This window comes from Bos grunniens, chromosome 14, assembly GCF_055505025.1.
Source record: "Bos grunniens cultivar Pamir isolate PY7600 chromosome 14, Bosgru_T2T1.0, whole genome shotgun sequence".
Classification (NCBI taxonomy): Eukaryota; Metazoa; Chordata; class Mammalia; order Artiodactyla; family Bovidae; genus Bos; species Bos grunniens.
This window is the reverse complement of record NC_141178.1, coordinates 45,273,897-45,297,465: the sequence shown is the minus strand read 5'-3', so window position 1 is coordinate 45,297,465 and position 23,569 is coordinate 45,273,897. Positions and strand designations below refer to the sequence as shown.

The window sequence follows — 23,569 nt, the reverse complement described above, 5'->3', positions numbered from 1 at the left end:
AGATTAATATTGAATATATACTTCCCTTGCTTCAGTAAGGTTTTAAACAGCTCTGTTCCCATCCTCTATAAGATAAATTAAGCCTGAAGATGTAACATGCATACTCTCTTAGGTGGAGTGGAAAAGAGCACATGGTAAGGCTACCTAGTTTTGGTTTTTTCCTGTTTCTGGCTTTAATATCATTACCAAAAAACTGCATGCATATTAAAGTTTTATATAACATTTTCAAAAAGAAAATCACCACTGTGACACATCCCATTCTTACATTTGGATTTGTTTCCTTATGGGTCTGACCTCCTTGCGATGGCTGTATTATCTTCATGTGGCAAATCTCTTCTACATGTAACTTAAAAATAGCTATCAGGGACTTCCCTGGCAGTCCAGGGGTTAAGACTCCGTGCTTCCACTGCAGGGGGCACAGTTCGACAGTTTCACTACCAGGGCTCAAACAAGATCCCACAAATCCCGTGACCAAAAAGAAAGATAGCAAAGAAGGGCAGGAAAACCCAAACTTATAAATAAATGGACCTTGTAATGGTAGAAGTTAAGACACAAAATTATCTACAGTCCCCCCAAAAAATTATCACAACTTTTATATACAGCAAGTTAAATTCAATCACTTGTGTAGAAACTTTTATACTAAAAAATTTTAATACTGAACTTTCCCTCTGAAGCAAAGGTTCTTGAGATACGTATATACAGACACCATATGAATATACATGTGTTTATATGTATATACATTTCTGACTACCATTTTTTCAAGATGACAAACTAGAGTCAATTCAAAATGCCTTTGAAAGTTTTCAATTATCTAATAGTGACCTCAGCATCTATGTCAGTTTTTACATTTTTCAAGAGAACTGCATGTTGTAGAAATAGCACAAGGCCTGAGTACCGGTGAATTTGCATTTTAATCCAAGCTCTTCAGGAGATTGCCTTTTGAGCCTTGGTAAATTACTTTGTGTATCTTCAGAGTTCTTTCTCTTGCTTCTATTTTCTTTTTTCTTTTTTAATTTTTGAAAAGTAAATGCAAGTCCTCTGGTAGGCAGCCTCTAATGAATAGAGGAAAGCAGCAATAACAAACTACCATTTCCAAGACTGAGTTATAAAAAGACCATCATTACCCTCCTGCGCGTCACCTGCTCTCATTCCCTCTCACCTGTTTGCTCTGTGGGAAGCCCGTGCCACGTTGTAAGCTGTCCTGTAAACAGACCTACGTGGCAAAGAACTGAGGGACACCTTGGGCCAACAACCCAGAAGAAACTGAGGCTTTTGGTCCAAGACACTGCAAGAACTCAGTCCTGCCAAGAGTCTCATGAATGACTCAGAAGCAGATCTTCCTCTAGTCAAGCTTTCAGATGAGATCACAGCCCCAGAAACAGCTTACCTGCAATTTCCTAGGAGACCTTGAGCCACAGGCACCCAGATAAACTGCACCCAGATTTCTAACCCATAGAAACTGGGATGATAAATATTTGCTGTTTTAAATTCTTAATTTCTGGTGTAATTTGTTATGTGGCAATAAGTAATACAGTCCTGGTCAACTCTAAAGTTCTATAATTCTATGATGCTTTAGATGTTAACTAGTATATTTAGGCAAACCCCAAAAAATCAATTCCCTGTTCAACATTAATAAATAATTAATGCTAGAATATGAAAGTGGTAAATTATGAAACTTAAACATTTACATTTTATTCAAGAGAAAATCATTAAAAAGTACAGCATTAGTGAAATGGTGTTAAAATACACCACCAATATGTAAAACTACAAACCAAACCAATTTTCTTTTTTTAATCGAAAAAAGTTCACTTGGACATTAAAATATGAATTAACTACTAAAAGCATTCTCAGTGATCTAATATCCCTTACTTCCCAGAATTTAACATTATTTAATAAGAATTTACCAAAGTTAAAAAAATCTCATTTTGTTTTTCATGTATGCCTCTACAAGTTAACAATGCTTATCTACAGACCTGTCTGTGTTTCTTCAATATTAGAGTTTGGCAACACTGGTGGCTGATCCTGAGAAAAAGGCACAATAAAATACAGCGGAAGTTCTAATCTTCCGATATACAAAAGGCAGTTTTATGAAGAAGCAAAAACAGAAGCACCTATTCACTCAAAACTGACGATACAATTTTAAAAATTCTGTAAGCCTTTCCTTCACAATTATAAAGATCTGTATAAATTAAAACATGAAACTATCAGTCTGTAACAGCACTCTGGGAAGTCACAGGATAAAAACTCTGAACTTAGTTTTTTTCACAAACAAGTTATATTAGATTTATACCAATATAAAGATTTCAACTATTCCACAGACAATCTGGAATGCCCACCATAGCACATCTCTTTAACTTCATTTCTTCTTTAAAGACATGCCACATCTACTGTCCTATATTTAAAAGAATCTGATAAAAATATCAAGTCATATCAATACAATGCAGAGCATTTTATACTGCCTACAGCTTCATAAAATCCACCTTCCCTTCATCTGTCAAAAAGTTTCTAGCTACCTTTCATTCCAATTACAACTATGTGCTTTTAGAGAAACCTATTCACGTGTCCCAAAATTGCCCTACAGTGATACCCTGTCAGGCACATCAGGACATGTAGTTCCAGATTCCAAGCTACTAAGTGAAAACAGGCAGGATGGTTTATGGATACAAGGCACCACTACCTGGAGGGGACCTGCCACTCATGAAGAATTAAAGGTCCATCGTGAATCTGAAATGTACTGCTATTATCACTTGCTGGGTGTATTATGAATCACATTCTGCTCATCTGATTAATTGAAAGCTGTGCAAAATTAAATCTATAAAATCCTCAACAATTAAATCCTGCTTTATAAAATGGCATTATTAAATTATTATATCTATACAACATCTTATATTGACACCTATCCCACAACCGACAGGCAACCCTCACTTCAGTGTCTCATCTGACAATATGAAAAGCAAAACATTTACTATTCCCATTCTTAGATTCCAAGCCACTACAAAACTGAATACCAACTCAAAGCTTCTTACTCTAAAATTTTCATGGGCTTCTTAAAAAGTGTTTTAAAAAAAGTTTTTCATTTTCATTTCTTTTCAAAAGTACCACAAATAACTATTTTTCTGTAAGAAAAACAGAACAATTTGGTACATATTTTAACAGTGCCCTAGAGACTATGAAGGCTTCCCAGATGGCTTAGTGGTAAAGAATCCACCTGCCAATGCAGGAGACCTGGGTTTGATCCCTGGGTTGGAACAATCCCCTGGAGGAGGGCATGGCAACCCACGTCAGTGTTTTTGCCTGGAGAATCCCATGGACAGATGAGCCTATCAGGCTACAGTCCATGGGGTTGCAAGAGCCAGACACAACTTAGGGACTAAATAACAACAAAGAATCTATGATATATTCTAGAGAAGTCTCACTCTATGAACCATTCCAGTGGAAAACATCCACATACATACTACCAGCCAAATAAAAAAGAAAATAGTTATCAGACACCAATTTTAAATATCAGGTGCCATATTTTGCCATATTTATATTACCTCCTTTAATCCTCATCACCTTGGAATGTAGGTGATACCTCCGTTTTTCTAGAAGTTGGGTCACTCCTCCATGGTCACATCACTAGGATTAAAACTCAGTTTTGTCTGGTTCAAAGTCCCCTTCCCTCCATTATATGTTAAATTATAAAGAACTCAAGTCCTTAAAAATATTCCTGTAACAAAGGGCCTGATCTCTAAAACAATAATGGCAAGGATCCTATATAGAACTTCAGGGAATTACTCAAAATCGATGACACAAAAATATAAATTATAATTATTATGAATTCTATACACATACCTAATATTTTGAGTATCTAGAAAAGGCATGAATATATCTAGATATGATTTGATTATAGTGTGTATTTCTCCACTATTCAGTCTAATAAAAACAAAATTCAATTTTGCAATATCTAGACTTTTATTATGATCTATACACATAAATGATCCGATATCCAGTGCTCAAAGTATACAAAAGAAAAGAAGACACAGAAATAGATGTAAAGAGGAGGTTAACTACAGAGAAAAAAAAAACCCAACACATTGGCCAATTATAACTTTCAGAACCTGATTCTAATACAGAAAAACCACTCAACCTCACTTTCTATACTGTTTGTATACTAATAACTGATAATCAGCTTAGATATTTTTGATAGTCTTATTCTTTGTTGAAAACCAGACCAAGCCTCTCCTTCCTAGAATTTCATTCCAGGCATGGCAAGTAAGCTAAAATGTGAAATTTACATGGTCTTCCATGCTGAATTATGTCAGAGTAAAGAACTATGATGTATGTAACTTATCCTCAAATGGTCTAGGAAAAAAAACATTATGTGTGTGACAGAAAGAAAGTAAATGATAAATAGTAAAATGGTAACAGGTGACTCTGAGTTAAGGTTACAAGAATACTCTTTGCATTATTCTTATTATTGGTACTTTTCTGTAAACTTGAAATTATTTCCAAATAAAAAAATGTAACTTAAAAATTACATGGCAGTCTATCTGAAGTTAACAGTGCAAACCTGGAATATACAGCAACATTGTCACAAATACAAATCACAGATTTTTAAAGAAAATTTTAGTGATGGGTGAAGAAATCTGAACCATGTCCTACCAACTAATGATCACTCAGGAATAAATTTCAAACTACACTGCCATGGAATGCAATGTGGCAACCGGTGCCTTGAGTTGAAAACATATTAGGATAAAACCGTAGACATCACATAGTTTGTTTTAAGTTTCACAAATTTAATGTAGGCCTGCTGCAAAATGCAGCAAATTTACAATTCAAGTGGTATGTGTTATCTCTGGTTTGCAATAAAATACAAATTGAAAAATGAAAAACCTGCCAAATTACAAAACAAGAGTATCTGGATTTTGATGGTTTTATTAAACAAGATTTTTTTTTCCTACTGCAGCTCAGTACACCGTGGTATGTGTGAATCATCTTGAGAACGCAAGGACAGAGAAGAAATAGCCTCCAGGAGCAATGTTGCAATCTTTTCTCCTACAAGGTTACTATTATCCCGCGTGCCCATCACAGTTTTGATTTCAAATATTCATCATGCTTCCTTAAAACATAAGGATGCATCAGAAAAAGTGATTAATGCTCAAAGTTCCCCAAAATCGTGAAATCAAACATTAAAATTGAAGGTTTTCAGCTAACAGTTAAACACCTTTAAAAGATCATCTCATCTTTTCTGCAGGAATCACCCAACTTAAAATCCTTTAGTATGTTCCGCTAATTGAATGGTCCTTCTCTACCCAAGGAGATTTAAACCTTTTGGGGAAGGTGGTGGGGGGTGCGGGAAACGCGTCACCCCAAGTAAAGATCCTTTCCAAAGAAAATTCTCAGCAAGTGCAAAATTCTGCACATATTTTCAGGGACTTTCAGATCCCAAGGCCATTATCCCCGCCCCCTCTCCAGAAGGATCCCAGCTGAAGCGTTTCCCCGATCGCCTCTGCGGAACACCCCCCTGGACCCAATCCACACAGTGCCCGGCTCTCCCCCGAGGACGGGAGGCTCCGTCCTCTCCGGGTGGATTCTGTAACCGATCTTTGTCTCTCCGCTCAACTCCCTTCACCTCGGCAAGGTCACTAGCTGCCAACCACCCCTCTGTGCCGAGCTCTCACCGTAGTAGTTCGTAGGAGCCACGGCACAACTTGCGTATCATAGGATACATTTTGCCCCCCTCGGCCCCACCTACCTTCCCCATTTCGGAGCCTTACGTCTTCATCACTTGCCCATTATACAGAAATAGCCACCACCGCCCGCCCCCCGCGCGCCCCCGCCCCGCCCCACCGATCCTCCCGCGCCCCCCGGGCCCCTTCTTGGCAGACACTCCAAGGATGGACCCCCCCCCACCCGTCTCCCCTCCCTTCCCCTCCGCAGGGACCCTCCCCCTCCCTCTCCCGCACTGTCGCCTCTCCCGCAGTCCCCTCTTCCGGCCGTTCCCACCCCCCCGGCCCCCCTACGACCCCCACCTCCCGGGTCCCTGCTCCCCCTCACCCACTGGCCCCCTCAATCCATTCGTGCCGGCCTCCTCGCCTCCCTCCCGGCTCCTCCCCTCTGGACACCTGTGTCGTCCCACCCCCTCCACATTCGCCCCCCCCCCCCAATTCATTCACCTCCTCCCCGGCTCCCTGCCCCCCGCCATCCTCCTCCCCTCCCCCTCCCGCCCCGAGAGGGCCCGAGGAGGGAGGGAAGGCGCGGGGGGAGGGGAGGCCGCCAAGGGGCCGCTCTTCTCGGGGTTCGCCGCGCGCCGCGGACCCGCAGAGCTCCCCAGCGCCCTCTGTCTCCTCCCCCGGCGGGGCGGAAGTCGGGGCCTCCAGGACGCCCCCAACGAGGGTATTTACCTTCTCGCCGGGGACACTTTGCAGACGACTCCAACATTGGCAAACACTACAGAGAACTGACCCCGCTCGGCCGCCGCCGCCGCCGCCGCCGGCTTCCACCCCTCGGGTTCCCCGCCCCCCGCCTCCGCCCGCCTTTCGGGCGCTCCCGCCGCGCCCTCCCGGGCCCGCGCCGCGCGCTCCCGCCGACGCAGCCGCTCCCGCGCCCCAGCCCGCCCGGCACGCGCGCGCGCGCGCCCCCGAACCCCCGCGGACCTGCGCCGCGCGCCCGGCACCGACCCTCCCTCCCTTCCTCCTCTCGCCGGCCCGCGGCCGAGCGCGGCCATTGTTCGAGGCTCCGCTCCCGCCCCCTGGCGGCCGGCAGTGCGCCGCAGTGGCGGCCGTCCCGGGCGCTGCGGTGCTGGCGCCGGCAGGCCGGGCCCCCGGGCGAAGGCCCCGTCCCCGGGTCCTTGGAAAACGGGGGCGAGCGAGCACCCTGTGATCGCGCCCCGTCCGCAGTCTCCGGGCCCCCGCGGCCCGGTTCCCCGCCCCCTCGGCTGCAAAGGGTGGGCCTGGGGCAGCCTCGTCCACACCTGCAACTCGGCCACTGCCTCCCCCGCCCAATGGACCCTCTGCTCTTTCCCGGCGGTGTCTGCACCCCGACTCCCCGCCCGTACCTTCCCCAGGCTTTCTCGCTGCCCCCCTTTGCTCTGCTGGGGACGCGCTACCATCCCGCGTCTGCTCCGGCCGCCGCTGTGCGATGCACGGTTTAGCGGATCCTGCACCTTTCCAGACTGGGAGGAGGAGGGGGCGGGGGAAGGGGAGGGGGTTAGCGCAACTGTCTCGCCCAGAAAACACTAGTGATCAGTAATCACCTGCTCTCCAAGAGCCGCAGCGTGGCCAGACAGCCTCCTCGACCAGAAAAATCACGAAAAGATATATCTTTCGAACCAAAAAGGAGGAGGATCATCCTAGAATAGTGCCCTAGATTCTAGATTGTTGAGGCGAGAACGCCAGAAAACTCGAATTACTTCTTGATTCGTCCTGGTTTTGATGTGGGTTACTGATGTCTGGATAACTTCAACCCAGTTAAGCCCCGTGAAATCCAACACTCCATTTAGTAAATGGCACCATAAATAATCTGGTAATAAAGTACGTCTAAAAATAGAATTATTACTGTGTTTCACAAACTTATCTATTTGCATTATTATTCCCAGGGTTCCTCTCCCAGTATCAATTCTCTGCCTGAGACATGTCTACCAGACCTGTGATTTCTTTCAGTCATCACGTAAAACCGATAGTTCTCTGAACAGCTAGGAAGACAGTGTAGCATACAGGTTACAAGAAACGGCATTCTAACTAGATAACCAGGGCAGGTTATCCACTTACCAAGTAGAAGACCATGGGGATGTTATTTACCTGATGAGTTTTATTCTTTTGTTGCCCAGGAGACAGCAATGTGTATTTTTTTTTTTTTAGGATTTATTTATTTTGGCTGTGCTGGGTCTTCCTTGCTGCATGTGCTTTTCTCCAGTTGCGGTGAGTGAGTGCTACTCTCTAATTGCTGTGTGCAGGCTGCTCACTGTGGTGGCTTCTGCTGCTGCTGAGCACGGGCCCTAGGGCAGGTGGGCTCAATAGTTGCAATACCCCAGCTCTAGAGCACAGGCTCAGTAGTTGTGGCACATGGGCTTACTTGCTCTGCGACATGTGGGATCTTCCCAGACCAGGGGTGGAACCAGTGTCCTCTGCACTGCCAGACGAATTCTCAACCACTGGACCACCAGGGAAGCCCTATAACGTGTGTTTAATGTCATAGTATGCACAAAGCCCTTTAAAGCAGGGCCTGACCTGTGGTAGGTCTCCCGTGCAAGGACACCATCTCCTGCCATGTTTTCCTCCTAGAACTCTTTCCTATGCTTCTTCCCTCTTTTTCACCTCTGCCAGTTCCTTCAAACTTAACGTGGCGCATCCTCCCTAAATGTGCCCTAGTCCTTGGTTAATGACTTCTAGCGCTCAAGCCTAGCATTCAAATACTTGTTCAATGCTTTGAATGAGAACATGCCCTTCATACCAGCAATATGGAAGGACAAGCCTCCCACATTTGTGCCTTTGCTGGGCTCCTCCCGCTCCCTGCAGTCCATCCTCCTGTGAGCAAGTCATCCTTCAGTTCAGTTCAGTCTCTCAGTCGTGTCTGGCTCTTTGCGACCCCATGAATCGCAGCACGCCAGGCCTCCCTGTCCATCACCAACTCCCGGGGTTCACCCAAACAAACTCATGTGCATCGAGTCAGTGATGCCATCCAGCCATCCAATACTTTGGCCACCTCATGCGAAGAGTTGACTCATTGGAAAAGTCATCCTTCAGATCCTTCCAAAATCACCTTCTTGAGACCATTTTGCAGCTCCTCTGAGCAGGCCAGCTTTTTCTTCTCTCTCCTCTGACATGATAGGTGTATTAGATTGTTTTTGAACCTGATTCTATATGCCAAACAGTACCTTGTGTAAGGCCAGGCTCTGTGTCTCATTCATCTTTGTAGTCCCAGCATCCAACAGCCAACAGGTGGAAGTAAATGCTTTCAGAATAAATGGATGAGTTGATGCTTTTAGAAATGGCGCTGAAGTGGTCAGGAGTGTCATTCCCTCTTATTCAGGTCGTTATAGTTGATTGAAAACTTTATCTCCGCTGTAACTTTTTCTTATAATTAATTTTAAGGCTTTGGTTATCCACTTGCTAATTAAGAGATGTTGAGGGGGCGGGAGAGAGACCATGGGTGTGTTACATTTAAGCCCCAAATTGAATGAATTTTTAAAATTTCATTTATTTAATTTAGTTTTGGCTACACTAGGCAGCATGTGACAAACATGCTTACAGTGAAAACACCAGACGTGGGAAAATCCATATATGCAGTATTAGAAATGTTTGTATGAATAGTAAAAGACTGTTTCGTTTTTCTCATTAAGTTGGCATGCAGAGAACCAGAAAATCGGCTGGTAGTGCGGGAAAAAAATTCCAGAGAGAGAATTTATCATCTGGCTTTATTCTACCATTGTTACTCTAATTCCTGATACTTTTCTTTGTGCCTTGCTTGTAATTATTTAAATTTTCTTGAAATAGAAAAAATGTGTAACATCTCTGAACACAGGGGCGTGGGATAGCAGGTGTTTCTTCTTAAATAAGTTCAATTACTTCTCCTAACCCTTTTTAATTGTGTCTATTTTGAAAGGTATCATTTAGCACTTTGTCATCTTTCCTTCGTGTCCTATCCCCTCTTCAAAAGGCTTCATTATTCTTTCTCCCTTCCCATTTATAAAGGAGCGGGGCGGGGGGTGGGGGGTGGAGAATAAACATTCTAGCTATTTATACTTTCTCACTCTTTCATCTCTTTGGTACTTGTGATTGCATTCTGAATTAGTAATATATTGCAGTTGTAATAAACCATCCCCAGGGAAATCCCTGGTAGTCCAGTGGTTAGGATTTGGCGCTTTCACTGCTGGGGTCCAGGTTCCATCCCTGGTAAGGGAACTAAGATCCCACAAGTTATGCAGCACGGAAAGGAATGAATGAATAAAATAAGCTCTCCCCACATTTAGTGACTGAAAACAACAGAGGTTTATTTAGTTCAGGCAGTCTGGACAAAGCTCAATAACTTTATATTTCACTGCTCCCACAGTTATCAGCTAGGACAGCTCACAGGCTGGGAGCCCAAACCGGGTAAGGCCACACCTGTGGTTGATGCTGGCCGTCTACTGGGACCTCATCCGAGGCTGTCGGCCAGAACACCTACCTGTGGCCTGTGAGCTGCTTGGCTTCCTCAAAGCACAGTGGCTCGGTTCCAAACAATAAGAAGTCAAAGACACGTGTTCTTTTAAGGCCTGGACTCAGCAGCTGGCACAACTGTGCTGTGAACTCTGCCATATTCCATTGGTCCAAGAGTCCCAGGGCCCAGATTCAAGGGGTGAGACCAGACTGCCAAAGAATTTTAGAGTCACATTTAAACTCTACACATTCACTGAAATATATCTCCTTGTCTGTTCACTCTTTTGCTCTTGTGTTAAAATAACGATGGCATTGAAAATGTCTTTTCATGGACACCTGGGTCTGTGTGTATCATGGCGACTGATTTCTCATTGAACGTGTCCCTCGCCCACTGAAGACACCTGAATGATGGAGGCTACAAAAACCAGGTTCCAGAGGCCTTAGTAAACTTTTCTAGTCCACTCCCTGCCTCAGGTCAAGGGGGAGACTTCGGGCAAGTCAGGTAGTCAGCAGCTGCAGCAGTGGGAGAGAGAAACGGGTAGGTTGGATGCTGGAGGAAAGGCCCAGGCTGTAACGTGCAATTGTAACACCGAGTCACGCTGTGTTTCTGGAATGCGTGCAGTTGGCCGTGCGCCATGCGGCCAACGAGGAGGTGAAAAGTGACCCTGGGAGGGACCGACAGAGGCAGGGTCAAGACAGGGTCAAGCCAACTGGCAATGTCAAGAGGATACATCACCCAGGACAGGGGCTACTCCTTCCTCTCCCATCCCTTTCTCAGCATCTCTGTTGCGCTTAGTCGCTCAGTCATGTCTGACTCTTTGCGACCCCACAGACTGTAGCCCACCAGGCTCCTCTGTCCATTGGGGATTCTCCAGGCAAGAAAACTGGAGTGGGTTGCCATGCTCTCCTCCAGGGAATCTCCCCAACCCAGGGATTGAACCCAGATCTCCCACATTGCAGGCAGATTCTTGACTGTCTGAGCCACCAGGGAAGCCACCAGGCAGGTGCATTTTTTCATTTACTCATTCAGTGTTCATGCTGTGCCTGGGGCAACCCCAAAATATGGCAGCTTGGCGTGAGGAGTATGTTAAGCTAAAGGAATTTTAGAAACAGCATGTAATGGAAAAACTTTCTGACCTTCCCCTGAAACAGGTCATAAAACCCTCATGTGAAACATGCCCCCTTTATACCCAGAGGAAAGAGCATCCTTATCTTCCAAAGATGAAAGGACACGGAGAGGAACTTGCATGAACAAGCCTTGCTCAGCTTCGGCCAGTTTGCTCCCCTTACCTCATAACCTCTGTCCCATCACATCTTTCCCCAACGTTCCACTGTTCATCAAACCTAGCATAAAAGTTTGCAGGTTTAATTGTTTCTTTGAGTCCTCATTGCCTTAGGAAAACTTCTGTGTCGTGTAAAACTTGTGTCCAATAAATCTGCATGCTTTTCTCTTGCTGATCTGCCTTTTATTATCGGGGTCCCAGTCGAGAACTTGGCAGTGGGGAGACAAAGATCTATTTCCTGCACTACAGCCGCCAGTGACAGTGATGTCTGTCAGGGTATTAAAATTGTCTGCTGCCACTCTGTACCCCTGCCACTACACGGGGCCAGCAGATTTGTCTGCCTCACCGACCCAAGTTCCAGTGTGCTACCCTCTGATGCTGAAAACTTAGCTGCTGTGCAAATCAAATCTCAGAGACAGATTTTGAGGTGCAATAGTAAATAATAGCTTTATAGCTTCCATGGGCAAAAAGGGACACAGCAGACTTGTGCCCTCAAAAACTGTGTCTTCCACCAGGGTAGGGGGGTGAGAGTATTTGGTGAAGAGTCTTATAGCAGTGCTTCAAAGGTGGGGTTGCTGATAAGGGTCAGTGTATGTGCGGGGTAAGCACGCCTTTAATTTGGCCTCAGGTGGTCTCCTAATGAGCTTCCGTGGTTCTCAGAATGCTCAAACTGTGACTTTCCTTGGAATGAACAATGCTTCATCGAGTATCTCCCATTTAGGGGTTAGTTCTATAGAAGAGTTTAAAGATATTGTCATATATTCTCTGAGGCAGAACCAAGACTCTCTCCCAAGGCTGCATTATTGATTCTTGACTGCTCCTCCCATGTCTTCTCCTCCCCTCCTTTCCCTGATTAGTAACTGTTTGAACCTACCCTCTGAAACTCAGGGAAGGTCATGGAAGCTGAAGCCTGTTACTTACAAGCTAGAAGCAGGGAACACAGAAAGGCCTCTGTGCCCAGGAGCCCCACAGGGTCCTGTTTGGTTTCACATTCATCCTGCCAACTGCCCTCTGACAGACACACCCACACATACACACAGGGTCCTGTCTGGTTTCACATCCATCCTACCAACTGCCTTCCAACACACACACACACACACACACACACACACACACATTTCATTTCTTAAGACCTGATATACAGCTTCTGTCCAGTACCTGCTGACCTCTAAGCCTACACTTACCTGCATCCTCATCTCTTAGGGTATCTTCCCCTAAAAGTGATCCCAGCTGTCCGCAGCCTCACTGCAGCCTCAACACTTGGCTGCTGACCCTCTGCCACTCCAACCTTTCAGGGCCCTATGCTCCTAGCTCCCTAATTTGCTTGCAACTGCACTAAGGAGTGTCTCTTTGACCTTCTAAGACTCACACTGGCAAGACCACCACTAGGCTAAACGCTATGGAAGGTAAAGGAGTCTTTCCATAAACCCACTTAAACATTCCGGTCATCATAATTCTATCAGCACTCACGTTTCTCCATTCACTCCACTAAGTGGTCCAAGAGGCAGCATTTCACCAAACTGGCTGGTACTCAGTGCACAGGGCTCCCACGTCAAGACTCGCAAAGTTCTCTTCTCCGTCTTCTGACATACTTTACCGCTCTTGTGCATTAGGCTTTGGGTCCCCAGTGAAGGGGGTTGAGCCTATGGACACTGGCCCTTCTGTCAATCTTTATCTTAACTAATCTGCCTGAGATTTGCATCAAGTGGTTGCAAGTCAGGTTTTTCATTATAAACTTTGCTTTCCAGCTTTTAAAATGTCTCCAAACTGGGGTAAACAGAGCTGACCTATTTGGGTGTCTCACTAGCCTGGCCAACCTTTGAGAGCACAGTGGTAAGACCTCTGTTTTAACCCCATCAATGTCAGTTTTATGCAACCCATTTTTAAATAACCGTCTAAAGCTTTCCACCTGGCTGAGATGAATTCCATGGCCCTTCTTTTTCTTTTGTCTTATACTCCATCAATATTTCCTTTATTCAGATTCTTTCTTAATAACAATGTTACAGTTTTCATACTTCTAAGACCAGTCCCTTGACTCTTGCCTTTGCCTCTCCCCATTCTCCTGCTAATTAATCTAATGTTTTTATAAGCATCTGCAAGACCCATGAGGGGAAGCTAAGAAAGCAAATTCCAGATTCTCGCTTGATTATACATCACTAAGTTTATATGAGGTACCAGGAGATGTGGGTTCAATTCTTAGGTGGGGAAGACCCCCTGGAGAAGGAAATGGCAACCCACTCCAGTATTCTTGCCTGGGAAATCCCATGGATAGAGGAGCCTGGGAGACTACAGTCCATGGCTTTGAACAAGAGTTGAACACGACTCAGCAACTAAACAACAGTTCAGTTCAGTCACTCATTTGTGTCTGACTCTTTGTGACCCCATGAACCACAGCATGCTAGGCCTCCCTGTCCATCACCAACTCCCAGAGTCCACCCAAACCCATGTCCATTGAGTTGGTGATGCCATCCAACCATCTTATCCTCTGTCGTCCCCTTCTCCTGCTGCCCTCAATCCTTCCCAGCATCAGGGTCTTTTCAAATGAGTTACCTCTTTGCATCAGGTGGCCAAAATATTGGAGTTTCAGCTTCAACATCAGTCCTTCCAATGAACACCCAGGACTGATCTCCTTTAGGATGAACTGGTTGGATATCCTTGCAGTCCAAGGGACTCTCAAGAGTCTTCTCCAACACAGTTCAAAACCATCAATTCTTTGGCACTCAGCTTTCTTTATAGTCCAACTCTTACATCCATACATGACCACAGGAAAAACCATAGCCTTGACTAGACAGACCTTTGTTGACAAAGTAATGTCTCTGCTTTTTAATATGCTGTCTAGGTTGGTCATAACTTTCCTTCCAAGGAGCAAGCGTCTTTTAATTTCATGGTTACAGTCACCATCTGCCGTGATTTTGGAGCCCAGAAAAATAAAGTCAGCCACTGTTTCCACTGTTTCTCCATCTATTTGCCATGAAGTCATGGGACTGGATGCCATGATCTTCGTTTTCTGAATGTTGAGCTTTAAGCCAACTTTTTTACTCTCCTCTTTCACTTTCATCAAGAGGCTCTTTAGTTTTTCTTCACTTTCTGTCATAAGGGTGGTGTCATCTGCATATCTGAGGTTACTGATATTTCTCCCAGCAATCTTGATCCCAGCTTGTGCTTCCTTCAGCCCAGTGTTTCTCATGATGTACTCTGCATACAAGTTAAATAAGCAGGGTGACAATATACAGCCTTGACGTACTCCTTTTCCTATTTGGAACCAGTCTGTTGTTCCATGTCCAGTCCTAACTGTTGCTTCCTGACCTACATACAGGTTTCTCAAGAGGCAGGTCAGGTGGTCTGGTATTCCCATCTCTTGAAGAATTTCCCACAGTTTATTGTGATCCACACAGTCAAAGGCTTTGGCATAGTCAACTAAACAACAACAAGATTATTTGAGGTACCTAGGCAAAAGTGGCCCCCTTAACGCCAACATTTACCATGATTCAGGTGACGGGCAGTCAGCAGGTGAATATCCTGTCAGGAAGGCACTTCCACGTGGATGCACATGAAGCACAGCAGCGCTTCACCTAGAGTGCTCCACTGGTGTTTATAGAGGGAGTTGGCAGTCTTTCTTCTCAGGGTAAACAGACCTTACGTGGCTTGTATCCAGTTCACAAGCCTGGCTGTTCCCTCAGGAATACCCTGCTTTGTGTCTTGATCAAGTATAGTTTTCTGTGATCTGTCGACTAAAAAAAATGCTCACCCTAAAAGCTGAGAATTATATTTTATTCAGCAAACTCTGAGGACTTAAGCCCAGGAGATAGCTCCAAGGGGCTTTCTGAAGAGGTAAGAGGGGAGCCAGAATATTTAGTTTTTGCAAGAAATGAGGTGGTAAGAACATCAAAACATCACTGTTAATTAAAGAAAAATAGACATCTCAAATCAATGAAGTTAGCACTCTTCTTTGTATGGGAAGATGCAAGAGTCTGGGTTCTTTGAAATCATTCCTTGGATATGTAGATATATACCTTATCACTAAGGGAAAAAAAAGTTGCCTGTCTTATCAGTAAAAAAAAAAAAAAAGAATCTTACAGCCATCAAGTCATCACATTGCAGCTGGCCTGATGGTGAGCCCTAAGGGAGCTCAGGGCAGAAACAGGAAGCCGAGCCATCAGACACTGCAGCCGACACCCTCACCACAGAGCACCCTGAGACTCAGGGTGAGAAAGTACAGATCCTGACCCCAGACAGCTGAGGTGCACATCAAAAGAATGATTTCAATGGGTCCTGACTTTTGCATCTTCCCATATAGAGAAAGGCATTAAATTCCTTAAGTTGAGATGATTGGTTTGTTTTAATCAATAGTCATCTTTTAATGTTCTGATTTATTGTCTTTGTTGCAAAAAGTCCTTTATATTGTGATCCTCCCTTACCTCTTCAGTGCAGTCTCTCAGAGCTGAGATGCTGTGTCCTGGGCTTAAGTCCTCAGTTTTGTCTACCAAATAAAACATGATTCTCAACTTTTAGGTTATGCATTTTTTTTTCCAGCCAACAACCTTAACTATCTAGGGACAGAATCCTCATTTTCTCCATCCTGAATCCATTGGGGGTGGAGAAGGGGACGGCTGCAGTGGCTGACGGCTTGATGGCTGTTTTCTGATACAGCAGGTGACATTCTATGTCCACAGTTTAATAGTGAGGCGTGTGTGCCTGGCTAAGTCACTTCAGTCATGTCCAACTCTGCAACCCTATGGACTGTAGCCCACCAGGCTCCTGTGTCCATAGGATTCTCCAGGCAAGAATACTGGAATGGGTTACCGTTTCCTCCTCTAAGGGGTCTTCCAGAACCAGGGATCAAACCCACATCTCTTACAACTCCTGCACTGGCAGGCAGGTTCTCTACCACTAGCACCACCTGGCCTGTGCCATAGTGAGCCGTGGGTCATGGATAAACCCAAACAGGCTCTTGCATTTGCAGCCTTCAAAACCAAAGATGCTCCTGCTACATTACTCTCACAATATGTTTTAGTAAAGGTTCTTCAACAGCTGCAGAGAGACTTTCCTGGTGGTCCAATGGTCAAGACTCCATGCTTCCACTGCAGGGGGCATGGGTCCAATCCCTGACCAGGGAACTAAGATCCTGCATGCCGTGTAGCACAGCCAAAAAGTAAATAATAGTTTTTGGTTTTTTTTAAAGCTGCTGATACCAATCCACAAAATGAAATTTTGTCACGCTGTACTCCATGCTTGGCTGTGCCCTCTCCCACATGGAGGTGTGCAGTCAGGGGCTTGAGAGTGTGAGGCTAAAAGTTCTAACACTTTAGCTAAGACTTGATTTTCCTGGTGACCAACCCAGCTACTCATCATCTCATTAACATTAAAAAACAGACACACTCATCACTCAGGACATTCCAAGAATCTTAGAAGTTCTTGTGTCGTTGTTCAGTCGCTAAGTCACGTCCAACTCTTTGTGACCCCATGAACTGCAGCACACCAGGCTTCCCTGTCCTTCGCCATCTCCCAGAGTCGTGTCCATGGAGTCTGTGATGCCGTACAACCATCTCATCCTGTCGTCTCCTTCTCCTCCTGCCTTCAGTCTTTCCCAATATCAAGGACTTTTCCAGTGAGTGGGCTCTTTGCATCAGGTGGCCAAAGTATTGGAGCTTCAGCTTCAGCATCAGTCCTTTCAGTGAATATTCAGGGTTGATTTCCTTTAGGATTAACTGCCTTGATCTTTCTGGTGTCCTGCATTGCGGGCGGATTCTTTACCAACTGAGCCACAAGGGAAGCCCTTTCTGGTGTCAGAGAAGACTAAATATTATAACAAAAGACACTCCTATTCCCCCATCATTTAGGAAATTACAAGAGTTTCAGGAGCACTGTGTCAGAAACTTGGGGCAAAGATCAAATATATATTTCTTATTATATGACAAATGTCTTTTGTGAGAATTTAAAAAATATAACTCCTCTGGGTGGTCACAGTTCCACAGACGCAAATGTTATTGAGTAAATATCACCTTTGTGCCAAGAAAATGGGTATAAGGAGAAGATGCAATGGATCTCCAACCCCACTAGGCTCTCAGCTAGGGCTTTGTGAATGGGTAGCCAGAAATGGTAACCGCTCTGTTTCCATGCTGTGGACTCAGTCAGTTGTCTGAAGCCAGCTGGTGGCTGACAATACCCTGAGGTCAGAAATGATCTAACCCTTCCCATTCCACTCCCAAGTTAATGCCATTTTTCCACTTCCATTCAGTGAGTGACTGTCTGTCTCCCCTTATAGAACAAAAGGAATCAAAACACTCATCACTGGATCCTATCAGGTCAGTTTTTCCAGCACTTCTTTTAGCAGCAGACACAATGGATACCGTCAGAATTATTCTTGGATCCCCTAAATTCAGACTATAAAGCCAGAACCAGTCAAAAACAGGGTTAACAATATCAAGTATGGAATCTTTTGAGCAAATTCCAGACCTTAAATAGGACTGATCCAGAATACCATGTACTATAATTCCATGCAATCATTTCAACAGACATTAATAGATGTTATGTGGCGAATGGGTTCTCTGATTAAATGTGTCTAAGAAGCTGTTAGACACATTCTTTAACAAAGTTAGAGAAGCTTCTTTACTGCAGAATTTCTCAGAGACTTTCTTCTGCCAATATAGATGAAGTCTCCAAGAAGGGATAGGTTATGTTCTGTTTCCCAAACTTATTTGGCTACAGGACCTCTTTGGCAGGGAGCACATCCATGGAGCACATTTTGGGAAACATTTAGGCATGGTTGAAAAATCAAACAGAGAGACTCTGCCTGTAGATGGAGCTAAAGACACCAATTCCCAGCTAGGTACTGGAAGACTACTGGTAAAATAAGACATTGCTAATTCCCCTGGTATCTTTACTTATCAACAGATCATTTTTAAAAATAAAAATTTTTTTTTTAGAGCAGTCTTAGATTCACAGCAAAGTTGAGCAGAAGGTACAGAGGTTCCCCATTCATCCCTTGCCCCACACAAGCATAGCGTCCCCCATCATCAACATCTACACCTGTGCCAACATCCTGTTTACATTTGTGATGACTGACACCTCGTGATCACCCAGAGTCCACAGCTTACATTAGGGGTCACTGTGTATGTTGTACTTTTCAAGGGTCTGGCCAAAGGTATAATGACCTACATCCACCAACTGACCATGTTTTCATAGGTCTTCTCTCCGTTCTCTGTACTCCATTTTTTCGTTTGTTTTGTTTTGGCCGCCACATGGGGATCTTAGTTCCCTGACCAGGGATTGAACCCATGCCCCCTGCATTGGCAAGGCAGAGTCAACCACTAGATCTCCAGGAAAGTCCCTGGTACTCCATTTTCTTAACTCTAAGATCTAAAATGTTAAATTTGAAAGCACTATTGATGGCCCAATGTCTAAAAAATATAAAGTTTGATGCTTTAAAGCAATTACAGCCTATGGGCCAAAATTAGCCTGCTGACTGTTTTTGTAAATAAAGTTTATTCAAAATACAGCCACACACTTTCATTTACATATTGTCTATGGTTGCTTTCATGAATCTACAGAGTTGTTGCTGCTGCTGCTGCTAAGTCGCTTCAGTCATGTCTGACTCTGTGCGACCCCATAAACAGCAGCCCACCAGGCTCCCACGTCCCTGGGATTCTCCAGGCAAGAACACTGGAGTGGGTTGCCATTTCTTTTTCTAATGCATGAAAGTGAAAAGTGAAAGTGAAGTTGCTCAGTCGAGTCCGACTCTTCAAGACCTCATGATTGCAGCCTACCAGGCTCCTCTGTCCATGGGATTTTCCAGCCAAGAGTACTGGAGTGGGGTGCCATTGCCTTCTCCGCCACAGAGTTGAGTAGTTGCAATTGAGTTTGTAGGATCGTCCCCTCCACCAACTGAAAATATTTACTATCTGGCTCTTTATTAAAAAGTTTGCCAGCCCTCACTGAAAAGAGAAAATAGAAGGTGGTGTTAGTTCTGTATTCAGTCTTTTTCAAAATCATATTTCAGTGAATTTTGCTAATTTACACTTGAAATGATGCGATTAATTATATTTTGTTTGCATTAGCCATCTCTGTGTATTCTGCAAGTTTTCCTTTCTCTCTCTTTTTTTTCATTCTTTGACCACACCGCAGCACACAGGATCTTAATTTCCTGACCAAGGATTGAACCCAGACCCCATGCATCCTCTGCCGTGGAAGTGTAGAGTCTTAACCACTGGACCACCAGGGAAATTCCTCCTTCCTCTTTTCTCAAAGAGCTCTCCCCTTCTTCTGTCAACTAGAAAAAAAAAAAAAAAGCACAACCTAGGAATTCCCCAGCAATCCAGTGGTTAAGTCCAATGTTAACAAATGTACAACATAAAAGTTGCAAGTTCAGATTTACTTGGAGACTTTACTGGGGACGATAGCCGGGGAGGCAGCCTCTCATATAGCTCTGAAGAATTGCTCCAAGGAAATCAGGGAGGAGCCAGGATATATTTGAGTTTTGCTGGAAAAAAAAAAAAAAAAAACGTGGTCAAATATCAAAAGGTTACTGCTAATCACAGAAACAGACATCTCAAGTTAATGATTTTAGTGGTTTTTTATGTCTGGGAAGATACAGGAGTCTGGGCTCATTGAAAATTTTCCTTAGATATGCATCTTAACGGTCTGGGGCCAGTATTCAGAACACAGAATGTTTCCTGTCTGTCTCTATTCTGAATTCCCCTAAGGACACACTGATGTGGGGAGTGGGGATTGGTGGCTGCACTGGCTGATGGCTTGATGGCAGTATTCTTTGTTTATCGGAATGGCAGGCAACATTATCTTGCCATATTCCCATAATACACCTCCCTCCCAAATATGAAAGGTACATAGAAACCATTTTTTTTTCAAATTAATATTTCTGGTTATAAATGGCAGGTTGAACACATCCATTTATCTCTCATCTCCCTAACATCCTCTTATGATGAAGTCAAAGAATCTTAAAATTCTAAGCTCATGAAGAAAAATTTTCAAAAACACCAGTAAACAAAAAATAGTTAAGAAAGTAGAGAATATGTACAGTGGATGAAGTGCTGACAAATATCATCACCTGTTAGCCAAGAAAGCAGAACCTAAGTGCCTAGTGGAAAATGAACTTATTTAACAAGAAGAATCCAGGAACAGCCCAGAAACTGAGGCATCAGGTAGTGCTTAAAGGGGATAAGGCATTGAGCTCACAGCATAAGAACTGATTGAAAAACAGGAGCCATTAAATGAGTTTGTACTCCTGCAACAAACAGCTGAACAACTCTTGTTTAGTCCCCCAAGGAGATGGGAGGCTTATTCTCCAGGGAAATTGATCCATAGCAGCTAAGAGTGACCAGACGACTAAGCTGTCTCCAGAGTATAGTCAGCAGACACTTTCTTGTACCTGAACTGCCCCTAGTTTTTTCCCTTTACTTAGGCTGGAATCTGCTTAGTCTGAGATCCTGTTTCAATTACAGAGGACAATGCCTTAGGGCAGTTCTTAAACCTCCTGTGCTGGTGTGTTCTCAGTCTCTTGTCCGACTCTTTGAGACCCTATGGACTGTAGCCCACCAGGTTTCTCTGTCCATGAGATTCTCCAGACAACAATACTGGAGTAGGTTGCCATGCAGTCCTCCAGGGCATCTTCCTGACCCAGGGTTCTAACCCACATGTCTTTTGTCTCCCACATTGGCAGGCAGGTTCTTTATCTGGAAGCACCACCTGGGAAGCCTTGACGAGGATCAAAATCATCTGAGAGTTTATGAAAACACTGAGCCCCACCCAGAGCTTTCAAGGGTTCTGATACGGTAGCAGGCCAGAAAATTTGCTTTTCTAACAATATTCTAGGTGATGCTAATGAACCATTACCCTAGAAATGTATCTAAGTAGAAGGAAACTGGATCCCTGAACAATCAGATGGAAGGAACAGTCTATTTACCCAAGCTTGACAGATATTCAAAAGAGAACTTTGTTCCTCAAGCCACTGAACTTTGGATCCCTATCTGGCGTTCTATCCTTATGAACAGCCACACCTCGCTTCTGGAACTGCGGCAGGCAAGCTGACACCTAGGCAAGAGACTAGAGATTTCCCTATAGAATTTGGTTGGCTGCAGAGAAACAATTTACAGATACTGCTGGAGTTACCCAATAACAAACAAAAGCAATAACCCTCAGGCTTATCGCCTTATCATATGCAGTAAATCCTACACGTCAGTAAGCCTTGCCCATGCACAGGGCATGAAATTAAGACACTTGCTCCTTGGAAGAAAAGCTATGACAAACCTAGACAGAGTATGAAAAAGCAGAGACATCACTTTGCTGACAAACGTCCACATAGTCAAAGTTACGGTTTTCCCAATAGTCATGTACAGATGTGAGTGAAAGTGAAGTCGCTCAGTCGTGTCCGACTCTTTGCGACCCCATGGATTGTAGCCTACCAGGTTCCACCATCCATGGGGTTTTCCAGGCAAGAATACTGGAGTGGGCTGCCATTTCCTTCTCCAGGAGAGCTTCCCGATCCAGGGATTGAACCGGGTCTCCCACATGGTAGGCATTGTAGGCAGACACTTTACCATCTGAGCCACCAGGGAAGATCCTACAGATGTGAGAAGTGGACCCAAAAGAAGGCTGAGGACCAAAGAATTGATGCTTTCAAACTGTGGTGCTGGAGAAGACTCTTGAGAGTCCCTTGATTGCAAGGAGATAAAACCAGTCAATCCAAAAGGAAATCAATCCTGAATATTCATTGGAAGGACTGATGCTGAAGCTGAAGCTCCAATACTTTGGCCATCTGATGCAAAGAGGTGACTCACTGGAAAAGACCCAGATGCTGGGAAAGATTGAGCACAGGAGGAGAAGGGGACAACAGAGGATGAGATGGTTGGATGACAGCAACTGACTCAATGGACATGAGTTTGAGCAAACTGAGAGATGATGAAGGACAGGGAAGCCTGGCATGCTGCAGTCCCTGGGGTCACAAAGAGTCGGACACAACTTAGTGACTGAATAACAACAACAACATGCGCAGGGACCTAGCCAGCTTTTTGTGCCTGCCAGACACAGGAAGAAAGTATCGAACATGAAAGAAAATGACTGAAAATGAAAACAGGGGGAAAAACAGGACTAAGACGAGAGACAATGCAAGGAACAGAAGTTTGTTTTTTTTTAATTACCATTAATCAGAGTTTAGAGTCAATACTGTATCCTTTAAAAAGAATTAGATGTTTTGGCTTCCCTAGTGGCTTAGTCGGAGAAGGCGATGGCACCCCACTCCAGTACTTTTGCCTGGAAAATCCCATGGACGGCGGAGCCTGGTGGGCTGCAGTCCATGGGGTCGCTAGGAGTCGGACACGACTGAGCGATTTCCCTTTCACTTTTCACTTTCACGCATTGAAGAAGGAAATGGCAACCCATTCCAGTGTTCTTGCCTGGAGAATCCCAGGGACGGGGCAGCCTGGTGGGCTTCCGTCTATGGGGTCGCACAGAGTCGGACACGACTGAAGTGACTTAGTAGCAGCAGCAGCAATGGCTCAGTGAAAAAGAATCAGCCTGCCAATACAAGAGACATGGGTTCAATTCCTGGTGGAAGAAGATCTCGCCTGCCATGGAGTAACTAAGCCCACCCAGTGTGCCACAACTACTGAGCCTCTGCTCTAGAGCCAGGAAACCAAAACTACTGAGTCCAGGTGTTGCAACTACTGAAACCTGAGCCCTAGAGCCCCTGCTCAGCAACTAGAGAAGCCACTACAATGAGAAGCCCGTGCGCTGTGACTACAGTAGTCCACGCTCACCACAACTAGAGAAAATCCTCTGCAGGAAGGAAGACCCAGCACAGCCAAATAGATACATAAAATTATATAGAAAAAGAATTGGATGCTTCCCTACAGGAAAAAAAACCCACAGGGAACAGTCGCCTCCTGGTGGTTGAGTGAGGTAACACACCATTCCGGGCTTGGGTCCAGCCAGCCAGGGACTTCACAGAGTGTGACCATGTCTCCACACCCCAGTCTCGTCTATGCAGAAGAAACTAAGGACCTAACCAAAGTCTCCCCACTGACTGAGCCGTCTGAGCTACCCCTCCCCCTGTATGGAACAGAAAGTCAGCCAAGCCCCTCCTGTTTTGGTATTTCAGAGCCATAAAAATGGTGAAGGGGAAAAAAAAAAAAAGAATTAAATGCTTTAAAAAAA

General features: G+C 44.7%; 2 protein-coding genes across 56 annotated transcripts in view; both read right to left on the bottom strand.

Moving 5' to 3' along the window:
- The window catches only part of STAU2 (staufen double-stranded RNA binding protein 2), a 303,762-nt gene extending 296,584 nt beyond the window's left edge, over nt 1-7,178 (bottom strand). For 27 of the 50 annotated variants that reach the window (XM_086336485.1, XM_086336507.1, XM_086336506.1 and 24 more), the window contains exon 1: nt 6,387-6,496. The gene's annotated coding sequence lies outside the window, so the exon portion shown is untranslated. Of the gene's footprint in view, nt 1-265; nt 4,068-6,158; nt 6,363-6,386; nt 6,497-6,638; nt 6,723-7,039 lie in introns of those variants that run through there. The other 23 variants (XM_086336515.1, XM_086336526.1, XM_086336535.1 and 20 more) reach the window with 17 other exon arrangements.
- Nucleotides 7,179-18,867: 11,689 nt separating this feature from the next.
- The window catches only part of UBE2W (ubiquitin conjugating enzyme E2 W), a 91,494-nt gene continuing 86,792 nt past the window's right edge, over nt 18,868-23,569 (bottom strand). For 3 of the 6 annotated variants that reach the window (XM_086336467.1, XM_086336472.1, XM_086336477.1), the window contains one exon: nt 19,765-19,880. In XM_086336467.1, the coding sequence (XP_086192593.1) occupies nt 19,849-19,880 (32 nt within the window). In that variant the 3' untranslated portion in view covers nt 19,765-19,848. Of the gene's footprint in view, nt 19,336-19,764; nt 19,881-23,569 lie in introns of those variants that run through there. The other 3 variants (XR_015140728.1, XM_086336465.1, XM_086336478.1) reach the window with 2 other exon arrangements.